Source organism: Periophthalmus magnuspinnatus, chromosome 22, assembly GCF_009829125.3.
Source record: "Periophthalmus magnuspinnatus isolate fPerMag1 chromosome 22, fPerMag1.2.pri, whole genome shotgun sequence".
NCBI classification, from domain to species: domain Eukaryota; kingdom Metazoa; phylum Chordata; class Actinopteri; order Gobiiformes; family Gobiidae; genus Periophthalmus; species Periophthalmus magnuspinnatus.
In genome coordinates, this window is record NC_047147.1 from 17,988,807 (window position 1) to 18,015,123 (window position 26,317).

At 38.3% G+C, this 26,317-nt stretch overlaps 2 protein-coding genes across 2 annotated transcripts in view; both read right to left on the bottom strand.

Annotated features, from left to right (window-relative positions):
• Positions 1-22,099, bottom strand: part of LOC117390458 (protein unc-79 homolog) — a 59,150-nt gene extending 37,051 nt beyond the window's left edge. Inside the window, exons 1-17 of the mRNA XM_033988200.2 lie at positions 22,021-22,099; positions 20,360-20,480; positions 15,478-15,785; positions 14,594-14,764; positions 13,970-14,065; positions 13,838-13,893; positions 12,891-13,020; positions 12,707-12,771; positions 10,582-10,670; positions 10,242-10,282; positions 9,696-9,724; positions 6,247-6,473; positions 5,592-5,763; positions 4,711-4,941; positions 3,756-3,946; positions 2,149-2,272; positions 1,108-1,245 (exon numbers count right to left, since the gene is read on the bottom strand). Coding sequence (XP_033844091.1) covers positions 1,108-1,245; positions 2,149-2,272; positions 3,756-3,946; positions 4,711-4,941; positions 5,592-5,763; positions 6,247-6,473; positions 9,696-9,724; positions 10,242-10,282; positions 10,582-10,670; positions 12,707-12,771; positions 12,891-13,020; positions 13,838-13,893; positions 13,970-14,065; positions 14,594-14,764; positions 15,478-15,785; positions 20,360-20,480; positions 22,021-22,042 — 2,211 coding nt within the window. The 5' untranslated portion in view covers positions 22,043-22,099. The remainder of the gene's footprint in view (positions 1-1,107; positions 1,246-2,148; positions 2,273-3,755; positions 3,947-4,710; positions 4,942-5,591; positions 5,764-6,246; positions 6,474-9,695; positions 9,725-10,241; positions 10,283-10,581; positions 10,671-12,706; positions 12,772-12,890; positions 13,021-13,837; positions 13,894-13,969; positions 14,066-14,593; positions 14,765-15,477; positions 15,786-20,359; positions 20,481-22,020) is intronic.
• A 1,041-nt stretch (positions 22,100-23,140) lies between these two features.
• Positions 23,141-26,294, bottom strand: si:dkey-85n7.8 (COX8 domain-containing protein). The gene is made up of 2 exons (XM_055231160.1): positions 26,144-26,294; positions 23,141-23,731 (listed from the first exon to the last, which is right to left on the bottom strand). Exons 1-2 carry the CDS (start codon positions 26,237-26,239, stop codon positions 23,621-23,623), a joined length of 207 nt encoding a protein of 68 aa, XP_055087135.1. The 5' UTR covers positions 26,240-26,294; the 3' UTR covers positions 23,141-23,620.
• Positions 26,295-26,317: the final 23 nt, after the last annotated feature.

Below are 26,317 nucleotides of genomic sequence, written 5' to 3' on the forward strand. Positions count from 1 at the left end.
AACTTACAGTACATCCACGCGAATTGTCAAAATAGAAGCAAAGTCGAGGAGAGAAATGAGGCTGGGTTTCTGATGACATGACAACATTATACAAGTGTAGTGTTGAATTGAGATGGGGGCAGGTAAAATTATGCTAAATGCAGATTTCATAATGTTATATACATATACATATCTCGTCTTTTTTCAAGCTCGGGACCTGGGAGTTTGAGGGGGTTCTTCTGCGCAGTATCTTTGCTGTTCCTAGTACTGCACTTTTCTTGACTGAGATGCCTGATGTTTTATGTTATATATAATAATAATAATAATAATAATAATAATAATAATAATAATAATAATAATAATAATAATAATAATAATAATAATAATAATAGCTTGATGTCATCCATGTAGAGGAGGTGACTGATGCTGGCCACATTCCAGAGTCAGTATCCATAACCAGCGCTGTTGATGATTTGGTTGAGGGGGTTCTGACCTATGCAGAGCAGCAGTGGGGACAATGCATCTCTTTGGTATATGCCATATTTTGAGTGCTCTCTTTTGATAATGTAACAATATCCAATTCTACAATTTCATAATGATGAAGTTAGGACTGTTCCTATAGCAATTAATAAACTAAAACTAAATATTATGTCTTTGAAATGGTCAACTGTCCAAATGGCACCACATAACAGGAAGCTGAAATCCCACATTATGTAAAATTTTGTAGCAGTACTTATACTCAATTAAAATATCTTAGTTGACTCTGCTCATACTGACATACTCAAGTCACCCAGGCTCTGTCTGCTGGGGTACTGGTGCCTTATCCAAGTAAAGCAAGTGTTCAGAGTGATAAATACAGGACTGGTGACATGCCCCTAATGCTCCTACACTGAAAAATATGGAATGAGAGGATGATGGACAATGCTGAGTAAATGACCCAAGAATGAAGTAGTAACTGACCAATGAGACCTTTTATGTTCTTTTATGTTTGTATGTTTGCAACTGTTAAAATGTTTAATTATGCCTCACTGTTTTTGTTATTTTTGATTTAATATGAAAAAACAAAAAAATGTAACTCTGCTAAAACTGAATTGACATTGCCCTTTTAGGGCAGTAACTCTGGCTCACCCGACGAGCCCCAGTGTTGCCAGACAGATCAGCACGTGCCTTCCTCTGATTGGCCAGCTCCTTCAAAGAGTTGACACCATCTGAGAACATCCCAATAAGGAGTTGAAGAGGGACCACAATATCCAGCTCTGACAAAACCTGCAAAGAAGAGACACATTTGTTAAAGTTTTTTATTTTATTACAGGGGATGGGACTATACACTGTATATAGAAGTTTTTCTCCTTTCTACACCATTTTATGGTGTAGAAAGGAGTGCATACAGTTTAAAGTTTGAACATGGTTGTATTTGTATGTTTGTATACTTAGGTTAATTATTTATTCTGATTACCGTAATACATAGTAAAAATATCAATATCAATGAATACATGATTATGACCAAACTATAAGTTATGTCATAGGCTTGAAATGAACAATATTAATAAATTAACATGAAAAAGAGACACAGTCCTTGTTTCAAAATGAGTACTTTTTTTTTTTTGCATTCATATAGTATATAGTATTTTTTATTTTTTTTTGGCTGTATATGAGTCAAGAAAATTCATCATGAGACCAGTTTGTCATGACAACTTTAATTATTTATTTCTTTTTTTAATAGTCAAAATATAAAAAGAATAAATAAACAAATGTAAACTTAACTTGTCTCGCAAGCATGAAAGTTGAAGTGATTCTGAGTTGATCAATACATTAGCTTCATCAGCAATACATTAGGAACTGGAAGATTTAAAAAAAAATTCAAAACAAACTATATTCACTCTTGATACTGGGTGCTACCTCTCGTGTGTTTTGGCTGATCTCAAGTTATCAAAAGATGCTTTGCTTTAAGATACAGAATATAGATTGCTCAGACTGTGAGTGCAAATGAGCTGAAAGACAATATGCCTCCTCCCTGTCTTTGTCAGTGAGCCAGATCCAAATTCACACCCGAGACAATCTATTTCATTCAGCCCCTGTGGACAGAGTCACGGGGCATGGACAGACGGGGGCAGACGGGGACAGACAGGGACAGGAACATGCATGTGTAGAGGGTAGTGTAGAGCTTACATGCAGCCACAGAAGAGCCTGCTCCTGCACTGATGCTGGGTACCCCGAAAATCTACAGCTGATGAAGCCAAACATTTCCTCCATTGAGAAAGGCAGCGGGCACAGCTCAATATCAAACATTTTACTGCAAGAAAGAAGTATAGAGTATGTTTTGTATGAGTATGTGTTTAAGTTTTGTCATGATACACTTACCTATAGATCACTTTAACAAACAAAACATATGGACCCAAATAATTACCGGTACTGGGATTGATTTAATTAGAGCATTTGAATTGGTTAGATGCAGACTGAGAATGAGGTACAACACTATGGAATTTGCAGTAACTCCATAGAATTACACAGTGTCAGGCAAGTTCCTTCAAAAAAGTACTTAGTAATAGTTTCTTGGTACTTCTCCCCAAACATTAGCAATAGCGCTATAATGATGAAAGTATGGGATTTTTTTCATGACCGATGTCATTACCAATAGTTTAGAATACAGAGAAAATGATGGCCGATATGCTCTGCCAATATTTTTGGGCCGATTTGAAGCGCTAATTTTTTACAATTTTTCTCAAAATTCTGTTCTTGAAATTCATTAAAAACTCACCCAGAGCCCTTATATACCACAAATCTTTAAGAGAGCTGTGTTGTCATTTTTTGGCAGTTATCTCTTTGCACTCAAATGTTAAAATATAGATCTGTGTGTACCTTTGAGGCCGATGGCCAATACACTAAAAAGTTCAAATATTGGCCAAGTGATATCAGCCTATCTCTATTACAAAACAAAATCTCCAAAAATACATCCATAGCAGTTGGTTCAAGAAAGAAAATTACTACATTCGGCCTGATTTGGAGTGCTAATCACCAAAAGCCCCAGAACCAGCATTAGTTATAAGCTATTCTCTTCCATAGAGCTCAAAAACAAAACTGACCCAAAACTGTAAAGTCACAAGTTACATTAGCCAAAACAATTTGTAAAAAGTAAACAAAAGAGGCTTGGATAAAGCCTTGCTAGACCACTACTGTAACTCTAATAGCACTGTTAGATTATTTTTGATTGAATGTCAACTTCAGCAGCTTATATTTTAAAATCTCCACTTTATTAATACACAAACAAAGAGGTAGATTGCTAGTAGTTTAAGTGGGACTAAACCATGCAAAACCACATTGCAAATAGTCCTGATAAACTGGGCACTACCTGGAAGACTAAAAAATAAAGTCGGGTGGAAAGGGCAGGGTCTGGACACATGAGAAACAGTGTGATTGGTCTAACAGGTATACACACTTCAAACTCCGCCCTCAGCCAGGTGTGTGAAAGGTGTGATGTCACCAACTACTAGAAAATAAAGAGGCCACTGAAAGCAGTACAAGCGTAGATTTAAGCGTTTTTGACCAGAAAGCTGCAAATGTACCTACTTTGCACTAAAGTTGCCAAAAAATTACTGGGAACTGTAGACAACGCAATTAACATGCCATATACACAGTTTAGTAGCAAAAAAGATGGATTTAGTGTTCAGTTCCACCTTAAAACATGACAACTCAATCTCAATTATTCTGCTATGGAAAGTGCATTGTTGAACAGTCAAGTTTTAATCCTGCTCAGATTATTGCATTGGAGAAAGTACCTGAGCACTTCCCGAAACTCTTTGAGCTGGTTGTCTGGCACCTCTGTGCGGATGGCCTCCAGCCACTCGGGCATAAAGCACTCCCACAGAGGTTGGCTGATGACATTATAAGGAATCAGACACAGGATCCTGTTCAGTCCCTCCTTCAGCTGAGTCACAGCGCTGCAGGACTTGTCCCAGTATCCTCCCACCTAGACACAAGTTCAGATGGTAAACCGATCCAGCATTTAAAACATACTCCATGCAAAATATAATCGTCATTATGAGAACAGCCTAATTTACATCACAACGTAATTGTCCATTGTTAAAAGGTGCAGTGTAGGTCAGAGCTCTATGGTAGAATTTGATTTTAATTGTCAGATTGCAAATGTTTTAACCTGGTTTATGGTTAATATTTCTCTGTAATTACGAGTCCTATCCACAGAAAAATCAAAACAGCACTTGTGCTGTTATGGACGCCATACTGAGGACTTTTGATCATTCAAAAGACAGAATATTTTGTTTTGAATTGCTGCCACTGAAAAGTAGCAACATAATTATTGTCAATTAGAGGTAGATATTTTTTCCTCATTTTGGTGTATATCTTCCGAAAATACCAAATTTTGTGCACTATTTAATGTTCTGTCCTAATTACATCAACTTCAAATTGAAAATCAGATGTTGCGTCCCAACAGTTACTACTTTTTTATTCTTACTTGACCACTACTTTGTACTTGTACTTGACTAATGTTATTTTGAAGTAAAGCTACTCTTACTTGAGTACAATGTTACACTCCATTGTCAATTGAAAGGACAATATGACAAATTTGTGGACCTAGTTTTTTGGACCCAATTTCCAACCAAACATTTTCAGTTTAGCTTTTAAACTGTGAATTGCGCATAGAGTTATTCGCTCCTCCATCTGAGGCTATGGCAGTTGAATGGCATGAACACTTCCAAAGCCACTCATCCTTACCCTGGCAAACTCGGCTGGTTTGGGAAGCAAACACATGACCATGACATCAAAGCGCACTTCACACACGGTCTTCAGCCATTTGGTGACAAACTGGGGCTTGAGCTTCTCCACCAGGCTGCCCACCTCGTCGTCCATCATGTAGGCTGTGGAGTGAAACCACTGGAACACCATACTGACCAGGCGCGCCAGGCTCTCCGTCGGGGTGTTCTCATTAGGGGTGCACAAGCTCACCTGAGAAAAGATCACACACATATAAAACGCATTTCTACCCACTTCTGCATTTGGAACAATTTGTATTAATTTTGTTTTAATATGTTTATTTGACTAGTATGATTTTTAATTTTAGTCAAGAATTAAGCTACCAGCCCTATTGAGTCCTACTTTACACCAGTTCAGAGTGTCTCTACTAGATCATGTTAACCAGTGCCAAGTATATTTTAGTAACAAGGCCAAGCAGAGTAGGGCTGTGTAGGACTGGTGGAAAAGGGGCTTAGTGAAATGATGCTTTTAAGATTGAGCCAGTTATACACATTTAAAAATTTAAATAATAGTTTTATGAAATGCCCAAATGTAGTTGTATTAATCCATTATATAACTTTGATATTATATTGGACCAATTACCTGACACTGGGCTCTGTGATTGAAAAGGAATACAGTAAAATGGGAAATGGCAACGTTTCATTCATTTGTCTCCATTCCTCACTTCTTTTCATCAATTCAACTACATTTTTATTAACTGACAAAAAATCAAATTTTAACCATAGTTCATCTATTCCCTGATTACTTTTAATGTCAAGAAAATATATTACACAGATAATAATAATAACTGTGATGACATATAACTTGATAAACTGATACATTTGAATGGGTAGATTACATACCAGGAACCAGATGCCGAATTGACTGAGGAGGCGCTGGTCATGCTGGTCGTCCTCCTTGTTGTCGTACTCAATGTTGTCCAAGGAATGATGGGACGAAGACAGGCCCATTTGTCTGCGTCGGTTCAGCTCAAACTCTCGCTGTTCGGCATGGATCTCTGCCTCTTTGAGTAGACTGTGGAGGGACAGAAATGATGGAGAATGCATTGTAATAAACTGGGTGTGTTCATGTGTTGTCAATATTCTTAACTTAATTAAAATCAGACTGTCTTATTGTAGAATGTGCTACAAAATCAGAGAATGGCTGTTGTTTTGATCGATCGATAGATAGATAGATCGATCTATCTATGACAATGTCTGACATGTTTTGAAGGTTCACACAAGTAGAATATTGATTTTAAAAATTAAAATACATTTCACTGTGTGTATGATATTTCTGCATTTTTATGTTTTAATTTTATAGTCCATCCATTGATTGATCCGAAAGCAAAATCATGATTTGTTAAGAGAATCCAAACAATATATTCCATTTTGCTAATATTACCACCCTTTGAATGTAAATAGATCCAACTAAACATTCCTATGGCTATTCCCTCATCTATATTCCCAGGATCACAGCATATGCCACAACATAAGCCTCTATAGACACTCTGTGCACCTTATGACAGCCTCGACGGTGCACACCAGCTCCTCTGCTCCACACTCCCGGGTGTTGATAGGAGGGGGCGAGGTCTGGTACAGATGGGTCTCCGCCGCAGCCCCCACCTCGCTGTGATGGTTGACATGGCAACGCTTGCAGTAGCGGACCGGCCGGTTACCATGGCGCCCGCAGCAGCCGGCCGAGAAGCAGGTGACCACGGCACGCCTGACATGAGAGCTACAGTTCTGCAAGGGCAACAAACAGCACAGAGCAAAGCATAAGGACACGTTGACATCTATTTTAGAAGTATTTGTGATTATGAATTCACTTCAGAAGGATAGTTAAATAAAGTAATAATCACACTTGCTCCATTTACTGATCTATGTTATAATGTTGTCTCCTCATCAAAAACACACCTGGAGTTGTGTTTTGTTTCACACTGTTTTCTTTTTCTTTTTACTAAAAGTTAGATTTGATTAAGTGGATCTTGTAGTATAAGTATATAAGCAGTTATTTTTGGTATTTATTACTTATTTATTTGCTTGTCACCAAAAGTCACCACAAGAGAATAATTTAGCAGATTTTTAAGCCAGATGCCCGACCTATCACAACCAGCCACACATGATGGGACTGGCTAACTGAGTATAAGTGTCTTGCTCAATGGTACAATGACAGTATATCCTCTCTATCATTGTTAAAGAAACAGCATTTTACTTATTTTCAATCATGGTGACTGTCAATTTACTAAGCTTTAATTTAACCATCCATTTTATATTATTAGTTAGTAATTCATAACATAAGTTTAATATATTCAGAAAGTCCCTTCTTTTTCCATCAAATTACACTGGTAGCCATATAATGATCCTTCCACTATCCACTGGTAGTCTCAGATTTCTAAAAATAAAAAGGATCCCACCAGAGGACCCCCCCTAATCTGATCAGCCATTAATCTTGTGCCATTAGAGAGATGTGCTGCTCTCTATAAAATGAACATCCCCCCCTCACTCAGGTGGTCAACCCCTCCACGACACAAACTCACTGTTACGTCACGGAAAATACTCAAATAGTGAGTTCAAAGGCTTTCAGTAAAATTGGGACATGCTATTTAATAAAGGTGGGCTTATGGTTGGAAATGCTGGACAAAATAGATGGAAAAGTAATCGTTTAGAGTTGTGTGGGTCTATTGTGTATGAGGTAATATTGAAAACTGAACATATCCAAAATAGTAAAACAATATGTTACAAATAAAAAAACTCCATTAGAATTTTTCATGAAGGCAAAATTCTAATTTTTTGATCTACAGATATATTGCATATGTTACTACAAATTATACTTACAATTTTGAGGCAAATTTTTTCCCCCGTGTTTTTCCAGTTAAGGAGCAAACTGACATTTTAACCCTGAAAATTTAAACTAGCTGCTTATTTTTGTTATACAGACTTTAAACCATTGGTATTTAGAACTAAGTACCATCTGAAAGTTTGTTTGTTTTTTTATTTTCTTTCACCAACATAGGACAGGGTAATGAAATTTGGTGTCAGAATTATCATGGCCAAAATAATTGCAATTAACGATTATATCACAATAATGACAGTTTCTGACCGTTTAAAATGTTATGAATTATAATTATAATGTTTTAGTAAGTTCCATGTTTCAAAAACTTTATATAATTGCACTTTGCCATGAGTGAAAACAACTTAAATTTAGTGGAAAACATTATGGATGAGCAGGCCTGTCGACAGAAATTTGGGCACCTGGGACAAGAAGCCTCACATAGGCACCCCCTAATACACATTAATAAAAAGAGGGTCCAATTCTGGGCCCCTAAGACCCTGGGACAAGGTGCAATAGACCCTGTCTCCCCTGTTAGCTCCCCTGTGGATAAGTAGCTTGACATTCTGAGGATAAAATGATGATTATCTTTGTTGATGATTATCACAATTGTATAAAATGTCCCAGGAACAGTTATTGTTTATTGTCCCATCCCTACTAGTAGATGGCAGATGTGGAATCCATCCCCCCCTTCGCTTACGTGGCTTGTACGTTTTTATCTGGAAACCTGTTTTATGCCTTCAGCCACAGATTCAACACAAGTACACAAACATCACGCCCCAGTGGCTTCATGAAACTGCTCCAAATAAACATGACCTTGTGAGCAGGTACAATAATGCAATTACTGCCATAAAACATTAGCAATGAAGGGTGGTAATGTTTGCACTACTGGTTTTTATAATTCATGGATTTTGTAACATCTCATGCATTAATAAAGAGGCGTGAAATTGAGAGCATGTTAAAATTACATGGGATTAAAATCTCAGGGTAAGATAACGGTGAAGCTAAATAGATTATAAGCACATGTTATAGTGACTTGCCAAGTTTCATTGCAATACATTCCAATATAAACTAAAAGAACATAGTATTAATAAGAATGTATAATGTACATTGTTAAAATGCTTCTTTTTAGGTGTTGGTAGGTAAAGATGCATTGTGTAACTTCGTCTGGTTTTCCGGTGGCTAGGTTATTGCTTTGCCTTGAAAGATCCCATTATCCATTGTCCCATTATATTTGTCTATCTCCATGGAGACAAGCAAGTTAAGTTACAGGTCAGATCTGTGGAGAGATGACCTTGCTCAATCCATGTTTTTCAAGTTTTTTTTTGTTTTGCATTGCGTTTTGCATAGCAGTTACACCTTAAATTGAATAAATACAAGATAAATAGGTTTAATGCCATACTGTGGTAACAATACAGGCAAAACCGTTTCGACATCTCCACTGACACAAGCAAGTGGCATACCTCAATGAGAAAAGGTACATTGTGCACCTTTATATAGCGTGAGAATGACTTTCCTTTTGTATTATTCTATTGATATTGCAGTGACATCATGCTGGGGGTGTTCTGCATGTATGTATATAGTGGAATGTTGCGGTTTCCATGTTGACACAATGCACATTTAAAATACAATGCAAATACGGCAAAAACTACAAAATTTATTTAAACAACACATTTCAGGAGCCTGTGAGTGTTCGTGGTCCTGTTTTGGTGATCTTCAAAAAAAGTTGAGAGTGACATACTGAAAAAATGTTGGCTAATACTAGCTAGTTTTTGACAGCAATGTTATTTGAGAGGCGCTTGTTTAACAGCACAACTCAGCTCACATGTTGTAGTTCCAGTTACGTCAGTTTTTGTGTTAAAGTTGTGTCAGTTTTTTGGTTTTTTTATGTCAGGATTGTGTTAAAATAAAGATTAGATTCTAATTTAAGTCTAATTTGAATAACAGAGCTTCAGACAGAGCAGTGCCTTTAGATAGCATCATACGCCAGAGAATGTTGATGACATCAGTTGCAAAATGTCATAAAAGTAAAACTACATAACTGATTGATATTTGAGTACTGGCTCCTCTACCCTACTATCTGAGAGGTGGATATTGTTAGACTGACAACGACCAGTGTATGTAGTGCATCTTACCTTCTTTTGACAAATTGCCGATATCTCTGCTGCAAAAAATAAGACTTATAAGAAAACTGGGTGATTACATTACATTACATATCTATCTTACAATAAATGGTACTTCATAACAATAAAAAACATAGATAGTGCCATCACAGTACAAAAATGTCAAACTTGATTTCGATACTAAGGAATACACTCAATACCAATTTTGATACCACAATGATAATAAAAAACACTCTTTATTTAGACAATAGAGTGTAATTTTAAAAATGAAATCAGTACTGTCTTTTATATTACCATGTATCATTATATCTGTGTAATCTCTCAGTCGTCCAGGTAGGTTCCATAGTGGTCCATGGGCGTATACTAGTCTATGTGGTCTTATACTTGTTCTGTTACAGCTCATGATCATTCTAAAGCCGTTCAGGAAAGGTTCATTTCTGTCCTGTGAACTTGTTTAGTATCAATACATGCTCAAATGATTATCTAGTTTTGATAACTAGTTATAGTGTTGATTTTGAATTATTTTGACAACCTCAATAGATACACGTGTTTGCTTACCTTGTGGTAGAAGGACATCCACAAGCCATTCCGCATGATCACTATAAGAACAAGAAATGCATTTTTGGCACGTCTGTAGCCCCTTTATAAGTGTCATGTTATCTGAAGTGATAGTAGCATGCTAACTGCCAATTATCTTTTTTCCATTTTTGAAATCCTAATCCATGAAATATGAACTGTATAGAAACAGTGAAACAAATGATGCCTGGTTGTGTAATGATGATCTCATTATAGGACCCAGTGGCTTGTGTAACTATGGCAACATTAAATGGAAAAATAATGTAGTGGGCAGAGGGTAATGGTTTGATGGTGTAAGGACGGGGGTGTGACACTTGCGTACCCTGCGATTCTCTGGCTGCACTCCTCGCATATATACAGGGGCGGGGGCTTGTCTCCCAGGGCAACAGAGAGGGTCGGATCTATACACATCTGCAACGGAGACAAGAGGGATTAGATACTGCAAGCAAGCAGCATTAGGCACTACTGGATGTTACTATAAGAGAAGTAACAGTGTAGTTTTCTGGTAGTAACCTCATAGTATCATACACATTACGATATTTTGTGGGGGTTAAAGCTTATGTCGACATGCTGTTTGTTGTGCTATTGTCTACCTCTGCTACAACAAATCAATGCATTTTAAACCCTAAGAGCCTTCAATTTGATATATTGCATTGTTAATATACAAATACATTAAAATTTGCCAGATTTCAGGATGCAGAGGCCAACCTTACTATATTATTGAATCAGAAGCTGCATCCATCCATAATTTTTATTTCTATGATTAGACAAATTTGTGGCTTAGTAATGCTTTTTCTTATTACTTCAATTAATAATTTCAATCAATATACTTTGCAGTATACTGTCTATTTTTTATTTACCTCATTTTTATTTTGTCATAGCTCATGTTGTTTTTACTATTATTATTCATTGTTGTATGTTGCACCATACCGTGAAGCAAGTTCTTAGTTTATGAATTGTGATTCTGAAAAGATAGGAAGGGGATAATTTCATAGCAGTTGCCCCATATAGTATATAAACCCTTATTCTATTTTAGTAAATCTGACCATCACCTCTTCAGTTTAGAATGCTTTGACATCACATAAACCTTTTGCTTTCCTTGTGTCTCTGAACGGATGACTGGCTGCATATGCTCCACTCTGCTCCCTTACACCACATACCTGGCCCTGTTTGAAATCCCACTTCTCCTCACTGTTCAGATGGTGCACTGTAATTTACAAAGCTCGTTGGATGCCACCCTTTGCTCATGGGCTATGAAGGGGTCACCGCATCCAATTAAGAGGCCCCTCTCCTCCTCCTCCTCCTCCTCCCCTATCCCCCCTTTACCACCTCCCTATCTTGATAATAGAAATGTGGCTCTGGTCTGCGTTCTCCTTTTTCAATTTGTGGCCTTGTTGCTGTGTTAAGTCAAGGCAGCAGAGCGCATAAAACAAAAGGACAGGCCTGGCGTGTTTAAAGTAAGCTGATATCATTGCCACACTCAAGCCGCTGCCCGGATACTGGCTGATTTATTTACTATGAGACTTGCCAGGGAGAGCACAAAAACCTGCAGCTTCACTGAACTGCGAGGAGAGCAGTCTGGCATATGGTGGGGGTTTTCTTAACAAATGAGTTTTGAAGGCTGTTAAAAGAAGGTATGGTGGGAAATATTGAATAGAAATTATGTAATTAATCTGAAATGAATGATAGTGATTGCAATTAGATATACATTTTTGATATTTTTAAGATAAACAGTCTTTCTAGTTGCTAAATAACATTTCAGAACATATTTGAACTAACTATGGGGTCAGTAGGTTGTATAAAGGCACTGCTTGATAAAATTTATGTCTGTAATAATGTCAGTTCGAAAAGAGGGGGTATTACACTTCAACAGGGTATTAACTGCTAACACATTATGTACATGCAGGCTTGTGAGCTGAATCTTGGATAGGATAGTACAGTTAACCATAAGGAGGGTTTAAATAGTGCCTTGCTAGATTACTCAAACATGCCTGGATGACATATAAAAAACCTCCTCAGGCATGTTTTTGATGAGTCAACATTATAATATGGTAGAAAGCTCCAAAAAGTAGATTTTGCACAATACCCCCTCTTTAATATCAGGTTTAAATGTATTTATTTTAGTGTATTGTGCCACTTCACAAAATTTTCTGGAATACTGACCTATTGTTAACAATTTTAAAAATCGAAAATAGTTTTAAAAAAAAACTTTGAAAATATATCATCCAATGTCATCTCGCAACCCCCAGCTCATTGACTGACCGATCCCCACTTTGGGAACCAATGTCATAAGAGACTGGATAATTGACATTTTTAATTTATACCCAAGTAATCTGCAGTTTGCTTGGTGTGTTCATTTACATAGCAGTTTTGATTGGATAAGCATTATTATTTTGGCTATAGCTATGAGTAAGATAAAATTGATTATACAATGTACAATGTACCACCTTAACAGCAGGCTTATTGATGGCGTTGTGGCACTCTATGTGTTGACAGTGAATTGGATTCCAGGCTGATCCATTAGGTAAAGCAAGACGTGCGGAGGAGGGGACAGGAGAATAAAACAGGCTTCGTTAGGCTTAGTCAGTGCAGGATGACCACAGAGAGTATTAGTGCTGTTAATGGGCTGACCAGTGTACTGCAGTCCCCTGTATTCACTGATGGCCCCAGGAGGCTTCAGATTAGGCCAGTAATGAAACAGCATCTGCACGGCTGGAGGCTTGACCTGGGATGGACCATAGGATATCACATACAGCAGATCCTGGAGGAAAAATCATATGATGTATTATGACACAAGTATTACTCATTGCATTCTGTTGTTATGAAAAATATTGGCAACAACTATGTTTCAAAATGTTAGTAGAAGGTTATTGCTTAGATGGGTCAAAATCAAAGACTGTATATATGAATGGACATAGCTAACCTGCTAGCCGACGTGTTCCAAATAGGAAGTGATCAAGATGCATGCTTCTGGCTCCATTACCTCTAGCTCCAATTCACTTTACATTAGAAAACTGTCGCCTCTCTCTCTGTAACTGCTTTAATTTGTCTGAACAAGAGTTTGGTGTTATTTAGCCGTTCTAGGGTGTCCAGACATTCCTATTTACCTGAGACAGTTCCAGTTTTGAGTCCTGTGTTCCCTGTCGCCGATTTATCCAAGAGCTGTGATTTATTCCACCTTTACACAAGAAATGTCCCAGGTATCCCTATTTTTGACTAATTTGATCCGCACCAACAGTAAAGCGGCAATATATTGTCATTTGTTTAACTAAAATACAGAAAACTGTACTTGAAAATGCCTATAAAGCAAAAAAATAAGAAAAAAAACCCCAAAACAACTCTTTTCAGTTTTATTTATAAGAAACATGCCAACCCAGCTATGTCCCAGTTTTTAATTTTGAACCTAAGCAGCCAGTAACTAGCCAATTATCTTAACAACTAGCTAGCCTTTGCTTTACTTAAGCTATCACAAGCCTTTCAATGGATGATGATGTGTTTTCTAAGAATTTATATTTGTCTTTTATATGCAAAACTATTCTACTACAAAATGTATTTCAATGTAAAATGTGTGATGTTACCTTCCATACTTCCTGCTTGTACTTCATCAGACATTCCAAGAGCTGACAGTGATAAACTGCACAGATGATGAGGACATGTAAATAGACCAGCTGAGGCAAAGCACACAGACATGGAAGAGCACAGGGAGTTACCTGGGTTGGAGGTGTACTGCATGGCTATCATGAGCATGGAGGAGGCAGAGAGGTTTACATAAGCTGGCACGCCCCCTTCCCTCCGAGTAGAGCCCACTAAAGAGTCAAGCAAACACTGAGTTCAAGACCGAACACTGTTATCATGTATACAAGCGCATACATGCTGATCATGTTCATGCAGGTCTACCCTTTTTACCATGTTTTTATCTATTTTTATTTTAGAAAAGAGGTGGGAGATATATCAAAATACTGAACTGAATTTGCTGTATTGAAGAGCAGAATATCGAGAATACTTTGTACAGTAAGAAAACGATTTTTAAAAAGCTGCAGAAGGAGTTTATTAAACATATAGTAAACATATATGCAGAGTAATCTTTCAAACAGTGATAAAGTGTTTTCCTACAATTTTGTGTCAAATGTAACAGTCCATTCACTTTTTCTGCAATAGTTGAACCTCAACCAAGACATTTACAGGCACGTTTCAGCACGTTTTAAATAAAATGTGAAAATATTGTTATTGTTATCAACTTCTTGTCAATATCTCCCACCCCTATTTTAACATATAGCAAACAATGAAAGCTGAAAATATCATGCCGTTATTATGGTATCAGAAGTGATACTTACATATTGCCATGGGAAGGAAAGAAGTGCTCAAGTACTCAATGATGTCTTTGTGGAGGAAGGGGGGGAAAGTGGCTAAAGTGGAGATCATGGTATAGGGTAAAGTGCTGAGAATATCATCACTGAGAAAGGGCAGGAGGCAAGTTGTAGTGTAAAATATGGACTGTCCCAGATCTGATGAGAGAGGGCAGAGGCAAAAAGACAAGAGACACACAGACACTCATTCAATAAGCTGCACTTACAGTTTACACACACCGTATGCAGCCTTACATGACAAATCAATATGACATCTCAATTCTAACAGTGAGAAAACCATTTCAAAACAAGTGGGCAGTGCGCTTTCCTTAACAGCTACTGAGGCACGGATCGTCCTCAGGAGAAGCGAAGCATTTTACTCGAGGAGATGGCTGTTCATGCTTTTAAGCTTTTTATAACAATGGTAAAATATTTATGAAAACGGCATTGAGTATGATGCAGGTCAGAGCAATTATGCAAAAAACGTCATTCTCAGATGTACTCGCGGTGTGTTGAAAAAAAAACAAAAAACACATTACCTTCTTTCTATGGGCAATATAACCTACTGTATCTCTATTTGCACATGACAACATAAGTGAACATTTCTCCCACTTTACAATACAAACATGCAGTCAGGTATGGTACATAGAAGAAGGCCTATATCTGCTGTATTTCCAATGGCTTATGAGCGCTTAGGTTGACAGGATCCAGCGTGCTCCCCATCACCCCATGCATGCTTCCATATCCGCAGCACGGCGTCTCTCTTCCCGAGTTTACAAAAAACGAGGCCAAAAAAGCAGCGGTGGCTTCATGCAGGCCAGGCGGCTCGGATGAGGATGACATAGAGTAGAGTGCACTGGGCCTTGACTCACCATGCTGCCCGTGCTGCAGCAGGGGCACCAGGTCAAGCAGGGTCACGAGGGTCACATAGAGGCCCTGATAGTCCAGAGAGGGGTACTCTGAGAGCTGAGCGTCCCGACTCTGCTGCCCCGCGCGGTCGGACGGGGCATCGCGCAGAACGCTGTAAAGGAGGGAGCGAGTAACTGTAGGGTTGATGGAACTGACTTGTGGTCTTAGAGATGGGGTGAGTGGGAATGGCACAGGAAAAAGACACATGGTCATGGGCACGGCCAAATTGGAAGCTTCCTGGTTCTCCTTCCTGCCTGTGCGGGACAGAATGCTGCTCCGGGGCGGGAGGGAAGGGGAGGGAGGGGAGGGGAGGGGAACAAGGGAAAAAAAGAGACAACAAAGACACAAAAAAACAGCACATTACATTGAAATGGCACTACAGAGACAGCGTAAATAGAAAAAAACAAACCCAGATAAACCCCACATAGGATGCAGTGTCTCACTGATCACTTTGTAACTAAAGCCTTGGGCAATTTGTCCCTGTGTGACTTTGCACTTGAATTCATCTCATTTTGTCTATTTTTGACAACAAAAGTGTGAGCACAAACTGCAATGATCACTGCATCTCATGCGTATCTGGTGACAAGGAGCAAAAATATAAAAAATGGCATGTTTTCAGTGGCAACCCCATACTTCTCCAAAAAGAGACAGAGTCAAAGACTGTCCCTCCATGGCTGCCATAATCCAATTAGTAGGTTAGTTGCTAACATGCAAAAATGGCCAATTTCCATTTTTAAAAACAAATGAAATTTCCTTGTCTTTAGTGGGGCTGTCAAGGATGGGAGTGACACCAAATTGGTTGGGGAAAATACAGAGGTGACACTTTTGAAACATGCTTGAGCCAGTAATAAACATGTGTGTGAGTTAGACCAAAGAGCTAGGTCACAGCACATGTTTATTGCACCAGAGAAATAATGTCTGTATGCATACATTATGATACTGTTCAGTATCATCAGGAGAAAGAATGAGATCCAACAGGCATATGGATTCAGGTTTCTAAAATAAATGTCACACTAATCTAGGGTAGAGGAGGCACTAATGACAAAGGAATAGGTTGTATCAGGGATGGTCGGTAGCATTATGTTTGTGAGCTAATGTAGGATGGACAATAGTGTTTGCTGTCCCCTGGGGGAGGTGGTGGACTAGTCAATTTGGGAGAGGAAAACAAAAGCAAAACTAGTTGGGTAGTGTGGAGTCTAGGGAGAGGGAGGGGAGGAGGGCCAGAGAGCGTCGCTCTTTTATTCAACTTTAGTTGTGTAGTGAAAATACTGACCTATATTATCATTTAAATACAAATATTTTTGAAGGATCCCTCAACATGTTACTGCACATTTTGGCTTGTGAGAAAGGGGATACTGTACCATATTTTTTCCACAAAACATGAAATATTCATCGATAACATTTTCTTTGTATCCCCTCAAAGTCATACCCAGGAATTTTACACCAAGAGCCAATTTGAGCTTTAAAGCAACCGTGTTCTGTTTTATGTGTAGTAAATCCCAGAGTGTGACTTTTTCACTGCTGTCATTTGATCATAGACAACATCATTAGTTTGAACAATGAACATAGACGTACACACTCGCTCACACACTGTACACTGGTGCACAAGGACACACTCAAATGTGCACACGCGCACACACACCTACACAACACGGCACGACACACAAAACACATGTAGAATGCACTGTACAGACACATGACACACAGCTACTGTCAACACCTACTCTGGTCTATACCATCTAAGTGTGATGTAGACCTAGTACTGACTGCAAGTGTATTTGGTCAGGTGTGAGATTCAACCAGCAACTAAATCTTAAACCTAATAGCTACCTTCCATCACCTCATCTGTCACCTGTAACTTGTCTTTCTTTACATTCTAGCTATACACTGCACATACCTTCACTGCCTCAGCAGCCTCTCCATCTCCTCCTATTCACCACCAATATTTAGTCCAAAAAACTAATTATTCTCTCCCTCCAATTGCAATGCTGACAATGTTCATATATTACTAAAATAGGCTTGTCAAAAAACAAGTATTTTTGACAAGTAAAACTAGTATTGACTAGATACTACATACTCATTTGAGCAGGTATCGATACTCAAGTCACATTCACTGGACAGAAATGAACCTTTCCCGAATAGTTTTAGAATGATCTTGAGCTGTATCAGAATAAGTATAAGATGACATAAAGTAATATACGCCCATGGATCACTATGGAACCTGCCTGGACGACTGAGGGATTACAAAGATATAAGGCCCCATAGTAATATGTAGAATCTGTATTGAGTATCGAGTCCATTCCTTAGCATCAAAAACGAGTTTGAAATTTTAGTATCGTGACAACACTAGTCTAAACTCATTCACTTTGACTATTCTAACTTGAAGTAATGGTCATCACATTCAAAAACATAACCATTTCTCATCCACGCAAAAACTAAATCTGGAATATAAATGAGTGACTAAGCAGCACCTTTGGCCATTTGGCTATTCTCTCTAAGAACATGACACAGCGCTCTACTTTTTCAGACTTGTTTGTGCCAATTTCCGAAAGCCTGAAGCAATTCAAGTATTATTTTCTCTCTGCATCACACGAGTATAGATAATCCATGACAAGATGATCCCTTATGTTTAGAATGAGGCTTGTGGGGAGCAGATTCAGGTCACTCAGAGAGTCGCTCAAATTAGCACATGCTCTCAGAATGGCAGCTCTGGCCCTGCTCCGTCTGTTCTGCTGAAGATATAGAGGTCACAAATAGGGCCATACAGTGGACTGCTAGAGGGTATTAACAAAAACGCAGCACTGTTCAGGATATCTAGTAAGGCTGTACAATGTATAGCAATCACATTTGAGTTGTTTATTTGTAGAAAAATCTATACCTGTATTCTACAAGCATCTTCTGAAATATATGGGATCCTTGTATTAGTTTATCAGTTCATATTTTGGTCTTCTTTATAGTAAAAAATAAAATTCTGTCAACTGGACAAAATCTTTAGAGTTAAGACCTGGACGACTAAGGGATTACACAGACTTCTTCTTTAAAGAGTTAATTATGAAGATTATTTTGTGTCTTTATTACCAAAACTGGTATTTTACACTGAATCTATGTAATTCAATTGATTTGCATTTGAATTATGATAACAGATTTTAACATCAAATCAAGTAAAACATTTGGTTTGTTGACTGTTAAAGCACAGTTGCTGCTTTTTTATTTTTTTATTCAAAACAAAAACATTCAGTCTATAGTAAATCTGTCTGTTTCATTTTTTATTAAATTTTTTTTACAAAATTTGCAGACCTAATATCTAATCAGTTTTTAACTATCAGTTCAAATACTTTTAGGTATTTCAAATTAATTTGTTGGACGTAACGAGAAATGCAACATTTTCTAGTAAAATTACCAGACAATCAGAGAAAATCCTTATTGTCATTTTAGAGACTGATATTTCATTTTTGTTGCTCTGAAATTGAGTTTTATGGCCAATGTAATGACCAATGTTTGTTTTCTTTTACCAAGCTTTGCAACATTTTAGACCATGACACTTACTATTTGATATGGTAAATGTTCATCTACACAGGCATCCAACTCATTTCAGGAATCTAAAAGGTAAAAACATCAAGGGACTACCACCTGCCCAAAATGGCTGCCTACTTGACCTGTACCGAAGCAGGACATGTCAGGCTCTTCCTCTTCCAGCCTCTTTCCTTCTCCTCTCTACATCCATCTCTCCACCATCCCTCTTTCCCTCTCTCCACTCTGGGGAGCACACTGACCCTGTGACTGCACATCCAGAGGAGTTGGCCCTTGCTCGTCCGTTGGGGAAGGACACGCTCGATTTTATCTATCACCTCCACACTCAATCAATGCTCAGCTCTTAGCTCACGGTTTACCTCTGCTCCTGCTTAACCTGCAGCCTGTATGAACCATCTGAGCTGGTGTGTTTGCATAATCTGCTGTTTAAATGTGGCTATCCACATAAGTTAGAATGACTTATAGAATGATTCTAGTAGGGTTTTTTTTATTGCTGTGTGTAAAATATGAAAAACGCACTTGAAAAAAATATGATAGATTGTCGTAGTAATAGATGTGGCTACTAGACCTGTAGGCCTTTAGTCGTTTAATTAGGGTTAGGGTTAGGGTTAGGGTTAGGGTTTGTCCAGTTGGTCGAGTCTTAGTAGACCAAAATTTATAGAAGATGACTAATCATTTTATTTGAATTATAAGGATTTATATGGGACAACTGCAGAAAGGAGACTTTAGTGAGTGAGTTAAGTTATTTTGGTATTTTTTGGTATTTGTTTGTAAAAAGCTAAAATAAACTTATGATTCACAAGTTTAATCTGTCTTCATATAAACGCATTACTTGCTAGTACTTTTTCAGCATAGTTGCAGAGTCTAGTTTGGCTCAGCTACACAGCAATAAATAATGGTTTCGAGAGCATTTGACATGCCCCCTTTTAAGCCAACTAATCGATCAGCAGGACATGTCTTTAGTCGACTAAGAATTTCTGTGGTTGACTACAGTCCTAACGACTACAACTATTCATTTAACAAATCATATACAAATAAATAACTATATGGATTATATAGCAGGGCATGTGCTGAGAGAAGAGGGTTTCATTTTACCAACCCATTAATGCCTGTTTGTACAAATATTGCATCAGGAAGTCTTTGGTTCTTTGTCTTATAATCTAGGCATAATGACTGATCAAAATACCCAAAATCAAGTCATTTTAGCTTATGCCGATGTTCAACTGTGATGAATACGCTAGCCTGGTGTTGAAGTAAGCTATGTGTAATACAGTCAGTGGTGTGCTACTTGTGCTACCTGTGCAGGTTACTTACCTGAGCAGAGTCTGGGAGAAGTATTTCAGAGTGTTGGCGATGTCTGTTCCGGAGGGCACAGGATAAATATTGTGCTGTACACGGTTGTGATACTCTTGTAAGTATCGTATCTTAGAGGCAACTGGAAGGAGTAGACAAAACACATTGTCAACAAGAGAAGAACAGAAAATACATCTGGAATTACTGAATTAATTTGTTTTAAAGGTGCACTATGTAACTTTTCTGGTGAGAAGTCCATCACCAGATGTTACTGCTTTGCCTGGAATGTTCCATAGTATGGCATTGAACTGGTCTACCCATTAATTTCATTACAGATGCTTCTGACTGTGAGTGGGCTTGCCCCTCCATAAATCTGACCTTGGTGGCACCACCTGCTTGGCTTGCTTGTATATGGATAGACGATAGACAGATATGTTTAATGCCATATTGAGGAACATTCCACGCAAAGCAATAACATTTTCATGGAGTCACGCAGGTGGTTAACATTGTAAATTGTATCTTGATTTATTGTGTCGTAGGGCTGCACAAAATGTGCTATGACTATTACATTGTAAGCTTTGTCCATAAACAGACATGATATTGTATTGTTTGTAGTTTTGCAACCAATGGTGCAGCTTTTGAGTTGTATTTAGAATAAATTTACAGTCAAGATTTTAGACTACAAAGAGTTCAGAAGACTTTGTAACAGTCTGTACTGAGTCTAAAAATACCATACATTTTGTCATAATTATATCTTGAATATTGACTATTTCACTCTGTGACTGGCACCAAGTGACCTCCTTAGTGTTCAGGGAGGATGTATGATCTCTAGAGGATGCAGTAACCTATTATTATGAACTAAAGGTTGCCAGTTCAACTCTACCACTACAATTAAAGCAAACAGCCTTGAGCTTATAGAGTGAGACATTGCTTAAAGTCTGTCTTATGCAAATATAAACTCTGAATGTGGTACGACTTATAATTACCCTAGTAAAAAAAAAAATATGAGCAGTAGGTCATGCAATATGTGACCCATTTTGGACAGTGTAGTTTCCTCACCAACCTACAAATCTGCATTTTGGTTTTGACTTAAAATGACACTTAAAACGACAAAATCCAGGCGGTTTTTGGTCTTGTTTGGTCCCGTTTCCTAATCCATGCATTACATTCTGTCGTAGTGAACGATGAGACTAGCAGCAGGTGTATCTCCATTGCATTGGAGTTGTGGGCAGTCTTTCCACCTGTTCAAAAATAACGAAAAAACGCAAAAGAAACGTTGCTTTGATGGCTCGTGTAACCAAACCACATCTACTGATCAATCTTCTGCCACCATATTGTTGAGAAAAGAACCCGTCGGCTCGACCTTGAGAGCTGCAAACGTACATTTTACATTCACGATTCGCCTTTTTTACGCGCGTCAATCAAAAACATAACGTCGGCTGGTGTGATATCCAAGATTTCACACCAGAACAGGTTGGAAAACGTGAGCGGAGCCCTTAAACCACCGTCTGCGGCGAAAGGACGTGTTGCAACCTGCCTTGGTAACGGTTTCCATCACCAAGGACAGCTCCCATATCCTTTCCCTTTCTAATTTCCAAACCCAAATGTTGATTAGCAGTTCACAAAAATAGCACAATTACATACAGAAGGTGCGCGTGCATATTCAAACAGCTGGTACTTACATTGCTCTGCCTTCGTAGACATTTTGAGGACTCTTGGGGAAACATGCAGCCCAACGGTAGCAAATGTTTGACTGTTTTCTTCACCGGCGTTCGCTGTGTTTCTCCGGGTCGTGAAAAAGTGACTATGCCCCCCCTCCTTCCCGCGCGAGCTTGTCTTGGATGTACCACTCCGCGCTGGGGGCTTACGCACTCACCTTTCGCGAAAATTCTATCAATTCATCACACGTTTTGGTAAATGAAACCATAATACTAATATTTGAGTACATGCCAGCTTCGAGGGAAATTACGTGGTCGTTTTTTGACAGTACTGACACTGTGCGTAACCAGCCATACGACGTACCTTTCCAAATGGACTAACCCGCGTTTTGACAAATTGTCATTCAAGATTTCACCAATAGTCCTATTTGAGCAGATAACAAGATAATAATAATAATAATAATGAAGAAGAAATGTAGGCTTGTCTATATTTAGCCACATTTACACGCGCCCAATTTCAGATCTGAAAATATTCAACATGCAACAGATGGTTAGAGTACCAGAGCTTATATATTTGTTACATATTAGTTAGCAAAACACAGACTAATTGACTTGAAATCTTAAAGGGGATAAACTATGTACAATACAACGTTATAACAGACTTCTTCTATCATTAATTTTCTCAAAGTTTTTTTAATAGGTTCATGCATATTTGAGTAACCCCTGTTTTTATGCTCAGAAAATTTGCATTTTCATCTACCCCACATGTAGCAAACTCAAGGCCCGCCGGTCAAATGTGGCCCTCCAGATCATTTTATGTGGCCCTCAACAGGGTAAATCAAAAGGTATAATGATCTTAAAATGTCATTTTACCAGGAGATACACAGCTACACAGCCATTATTTACATCTAGGCAAAATCATATCCAATATTTGTAACTTGAATAAGTTATAAATACAGAAACAGTCAATTAACAAGTTAAAAAAAGTAGTTAGATTTATTTTACATCTGGCCCTTTGAGAGCAGACATTTTTGCTAATGTGGCCCTTGGTGTGTTTGACACCCCTGATCTACCCTCTATCTCCACCCACTTTTCCTACTTGCAATTATTACAAAAAATTAGACTCCGGATCATATATGTAGGGTTAAAAATGTAACATAGGCATTTTCTTAATTAAGACATTTGGTTGTTATAGTAAAATTCCACAATGAAGAGGCAGATTTCTAAGTCAGTGAATCTGTTTCTTTTATAAGCTATTTTATATCAATATTGCACTTTACAATGCAGAAAATATAAAATGGTGTTCTATGTAGCCTATGTGTTATAGTTTGATACTAAACAAAGCTTCTGGACATTTTTGATATGTAATGGATAGCAGACAATATAATCAAGGCCTGTAGACTGAGAGTAAACAGGCTTTCCACGATGGCCGTGTTTGGGTAAATATTTCACATCTGATAACAGAGCTACATCCTGTTCACGTAATCAGCTCTGCACCTACAACAGCATTCTAACTCATCCCTCCATTTCCATTGTAAAGTTCATATACATTATAACAGGTTTTAATATTATGTAAATGAGAGTTAACAAAAACAGCATTATTTATTGGTGCTCATGGTGTTTTTTAGTCAGTGGTGGTGGTAGGTCTCTGGCGATACTCTGGGATGTGATGCATGATCCATCCCGCTGGGGCCAGGAGAGCCATGCTGAACACAAACAGGACAAAGGCTGTCTTCTGTAAAATAAAACCATATATTGACATGGTACTATTGCATTTCATTATTTGTAACTTTATATCTTTTATGAATTGTTGTATAGTCCCAACTATGGCATGATGCAGGGTACACCTTAGACAATATATGAGGGCTTGCATATTGTCAGCTTGCAACTAATGAGGTTAAATGAGTTTAATATAAATCAGAAAAATCACTATTTCCTGTTTCCTGTCTCATGTCATTGTCAGCCAATCACATGCCTGCTTCCTTTGCGTCTCAACCCATCACCCCAGTCTCAATAAATGCACTTTCTCTCCACTGCCAAAATCCTGCAGTTTCAGCATTATGCAGCCACCCGTCTTCACCATTGATCTTCACCGCAGCAACAAAAACAGCCTCCTCAGCCAGATAGTCTCCTCTTCACCACCACCATGAGGAGGTAATATTCTCCATAATTGCATTGCATGAGTCAAAATACATCTTTTCTCAAAACACTATTCACAGCAACTCAATCCTTTATGCGTTGAAATAACTCATGGTTTTCTGAATGAGGGTCTGACACTTTCTTGTCTCTATGGAAAGTTTATTGCTTTTCCTGGAATGTTCCACAGTACAAACTCATCTGTCACCAGTGACACCAACATATCAAGTGTTATAAGCAATAAAAACAACTGTAATTGAATAAATGCAAGATAGAGAACCTTGCCATATGCTAATTGATAATGCCATACCATGTAACATTCCAGGCAAAAAAATAGCATCTCTGTGAGATACCAAAAAAGTTACACAGTGATGTTTAAATTTATAGTTTTAAATTACATCTGTTTCCCATAATAACGTAATAAGATCTCAGTTCCCACAAAACACTGTCCCAATCGCATCATTTTATCAAGTCCTTCACCAGACCATTATATCTCCCTACCATGAGAGTCCCTGCGTCCCATTGCACTTTAGTATGTCTAACCTCCGCCTGTCTTTGTAAGAGGCCTCGGATGCTCCCTTAGGACAGATCAACAGTTTTAGTGGTATCAACACAAGCCACAGAGCTGTTCCCTCCTATCCCCTCATTCACTCTCTCCCTCTCACGAACACACGCACTCAGATAGTTGAAAGCAGGCGGACTTATGGATAGAAAAATGAATAAAACATGCCGGCCACTCTGCAGAACGCTACGCTTGAGTTCCCCATATTAGACCCAATAAAGGGTTGATACTGATACTGCTTCAACAAATTTGGTGGTTTGGCAAAAGTGGTAGCTGGTTAATTTAAAAATGTAATTTTTCTGGCACATCCTGTCTCCATGGAGATGGAGCTATCCTTTGCCTGGAATGTTTTACAGTATTCCATTAAACATGTCTATTATGTAGCGTTTGTTTAATTCCAGGGGTTTTAATTGCTCAAATATTCCTTGGAAAACAGCATGCATTCTTACTATGAGTTGTCTTGGCTCTACACAGATCTGACCCGTAACCTGGCCTAAAGGGGACATTTGTTTGTTTCCATGGAAATAGAAAAGTTTACCTTATTACTGCAGCGCAATCTGCTCAAAGATTTAACATCTCCATGGAGACAAGTGGGTAGAAGATCCTCTATCAGAGAAGAACCTTTAATTGTGGGATTTATTTAGTAAATTACCTACTCAAGTGGACTTAAAAGTACTCCTCAAAACTTGAAGTACGGTTAAGTGTACTATTGTAAAGAGGTGAGAATCTAAAGGGTGTAAGTGACATTCTGCCAACTTTACAGAGGAAGTTAAAAGTGTAATGTAACTTCATTTGGTTAGTTTACCATATTAAGGAACAATCGACCTATTCACACATTCAAACTCCAGTGTAGGCAAATACGCAGTGGCAAGGTATTACTCAAGGACACAACAACAGTATGCATCTGTGGGAGCTGGAATTGAATCACTAACTACTGGGCTTGATTTAGTTATGATCTAGACCCAGTTTAGTTCCAGATTTAGTCCAAGTAAAGTTGCAGTTTTGATGTGGTGAATGAACACAGCTTATTGACATTGATTTACATACTGGCATTGTGTCCTTGGGCAAGACACTTTTGATTATAGTTGTACATAATATATTATACTGTGATAGTCATAGCATACAACAGTGGTTCTCAATATGTGGTAAGTGTATCACTGGAGGTAAACCAGTAAAGTGAGTTTAGTTACAGATTAGGCTGCATTCACACTTGCATAGCCACCAAACTGCAACAAAATTGGGACTAAACCCACGCCAGAACTAACCTTGGACTCAATCAGGACTGAACCAGGACTAAACCAGGACTAGAACAGGACTAAACCAGGATTGAAAAAAGAACCAAACTCTATGCAGCCTCAGTCAGTTGGATTTGTCTCATCTGCTTAACCAGTTCAGTTTTAGTCTACCCCTCATTTTGTCCCTTGTCATGAGAAAATATTAGAGTCATACCCCTGGTCCGATCTTCTCCTGTGGGGCCTTGCTGTAGATGATTCTATGGCAGCACAGGATGGTTCTCATGGTGGGTCTCGTCAGGACAGAGAGCATCTTCAGCCTTGGCAGCAGTCAGTCTGGTGAGGTGGAAGGAAATGTTCAGGACATCCTGCAGTGGGACATGTATTTGTT

What these genes read in the sequence shown, in the direction of transcription:
- si:dkey-85n7.8 (XM_055231160.1), bottom strand. Translation starts at nt 26,239, where the DNA reads ATGCTCTCTGTCCTGACGAGACCCACCATGAGAACCATCCTGTGCTGC. An exon ending in AGGAGAAGATCGGACCAGGG is followed by an intron (nt 23,732 to 26,143) that starts GTATGACTCTAA and finishes TTTATTTTACAG; the next exon opens with AAGACAGCCTTTGTCCTGTT.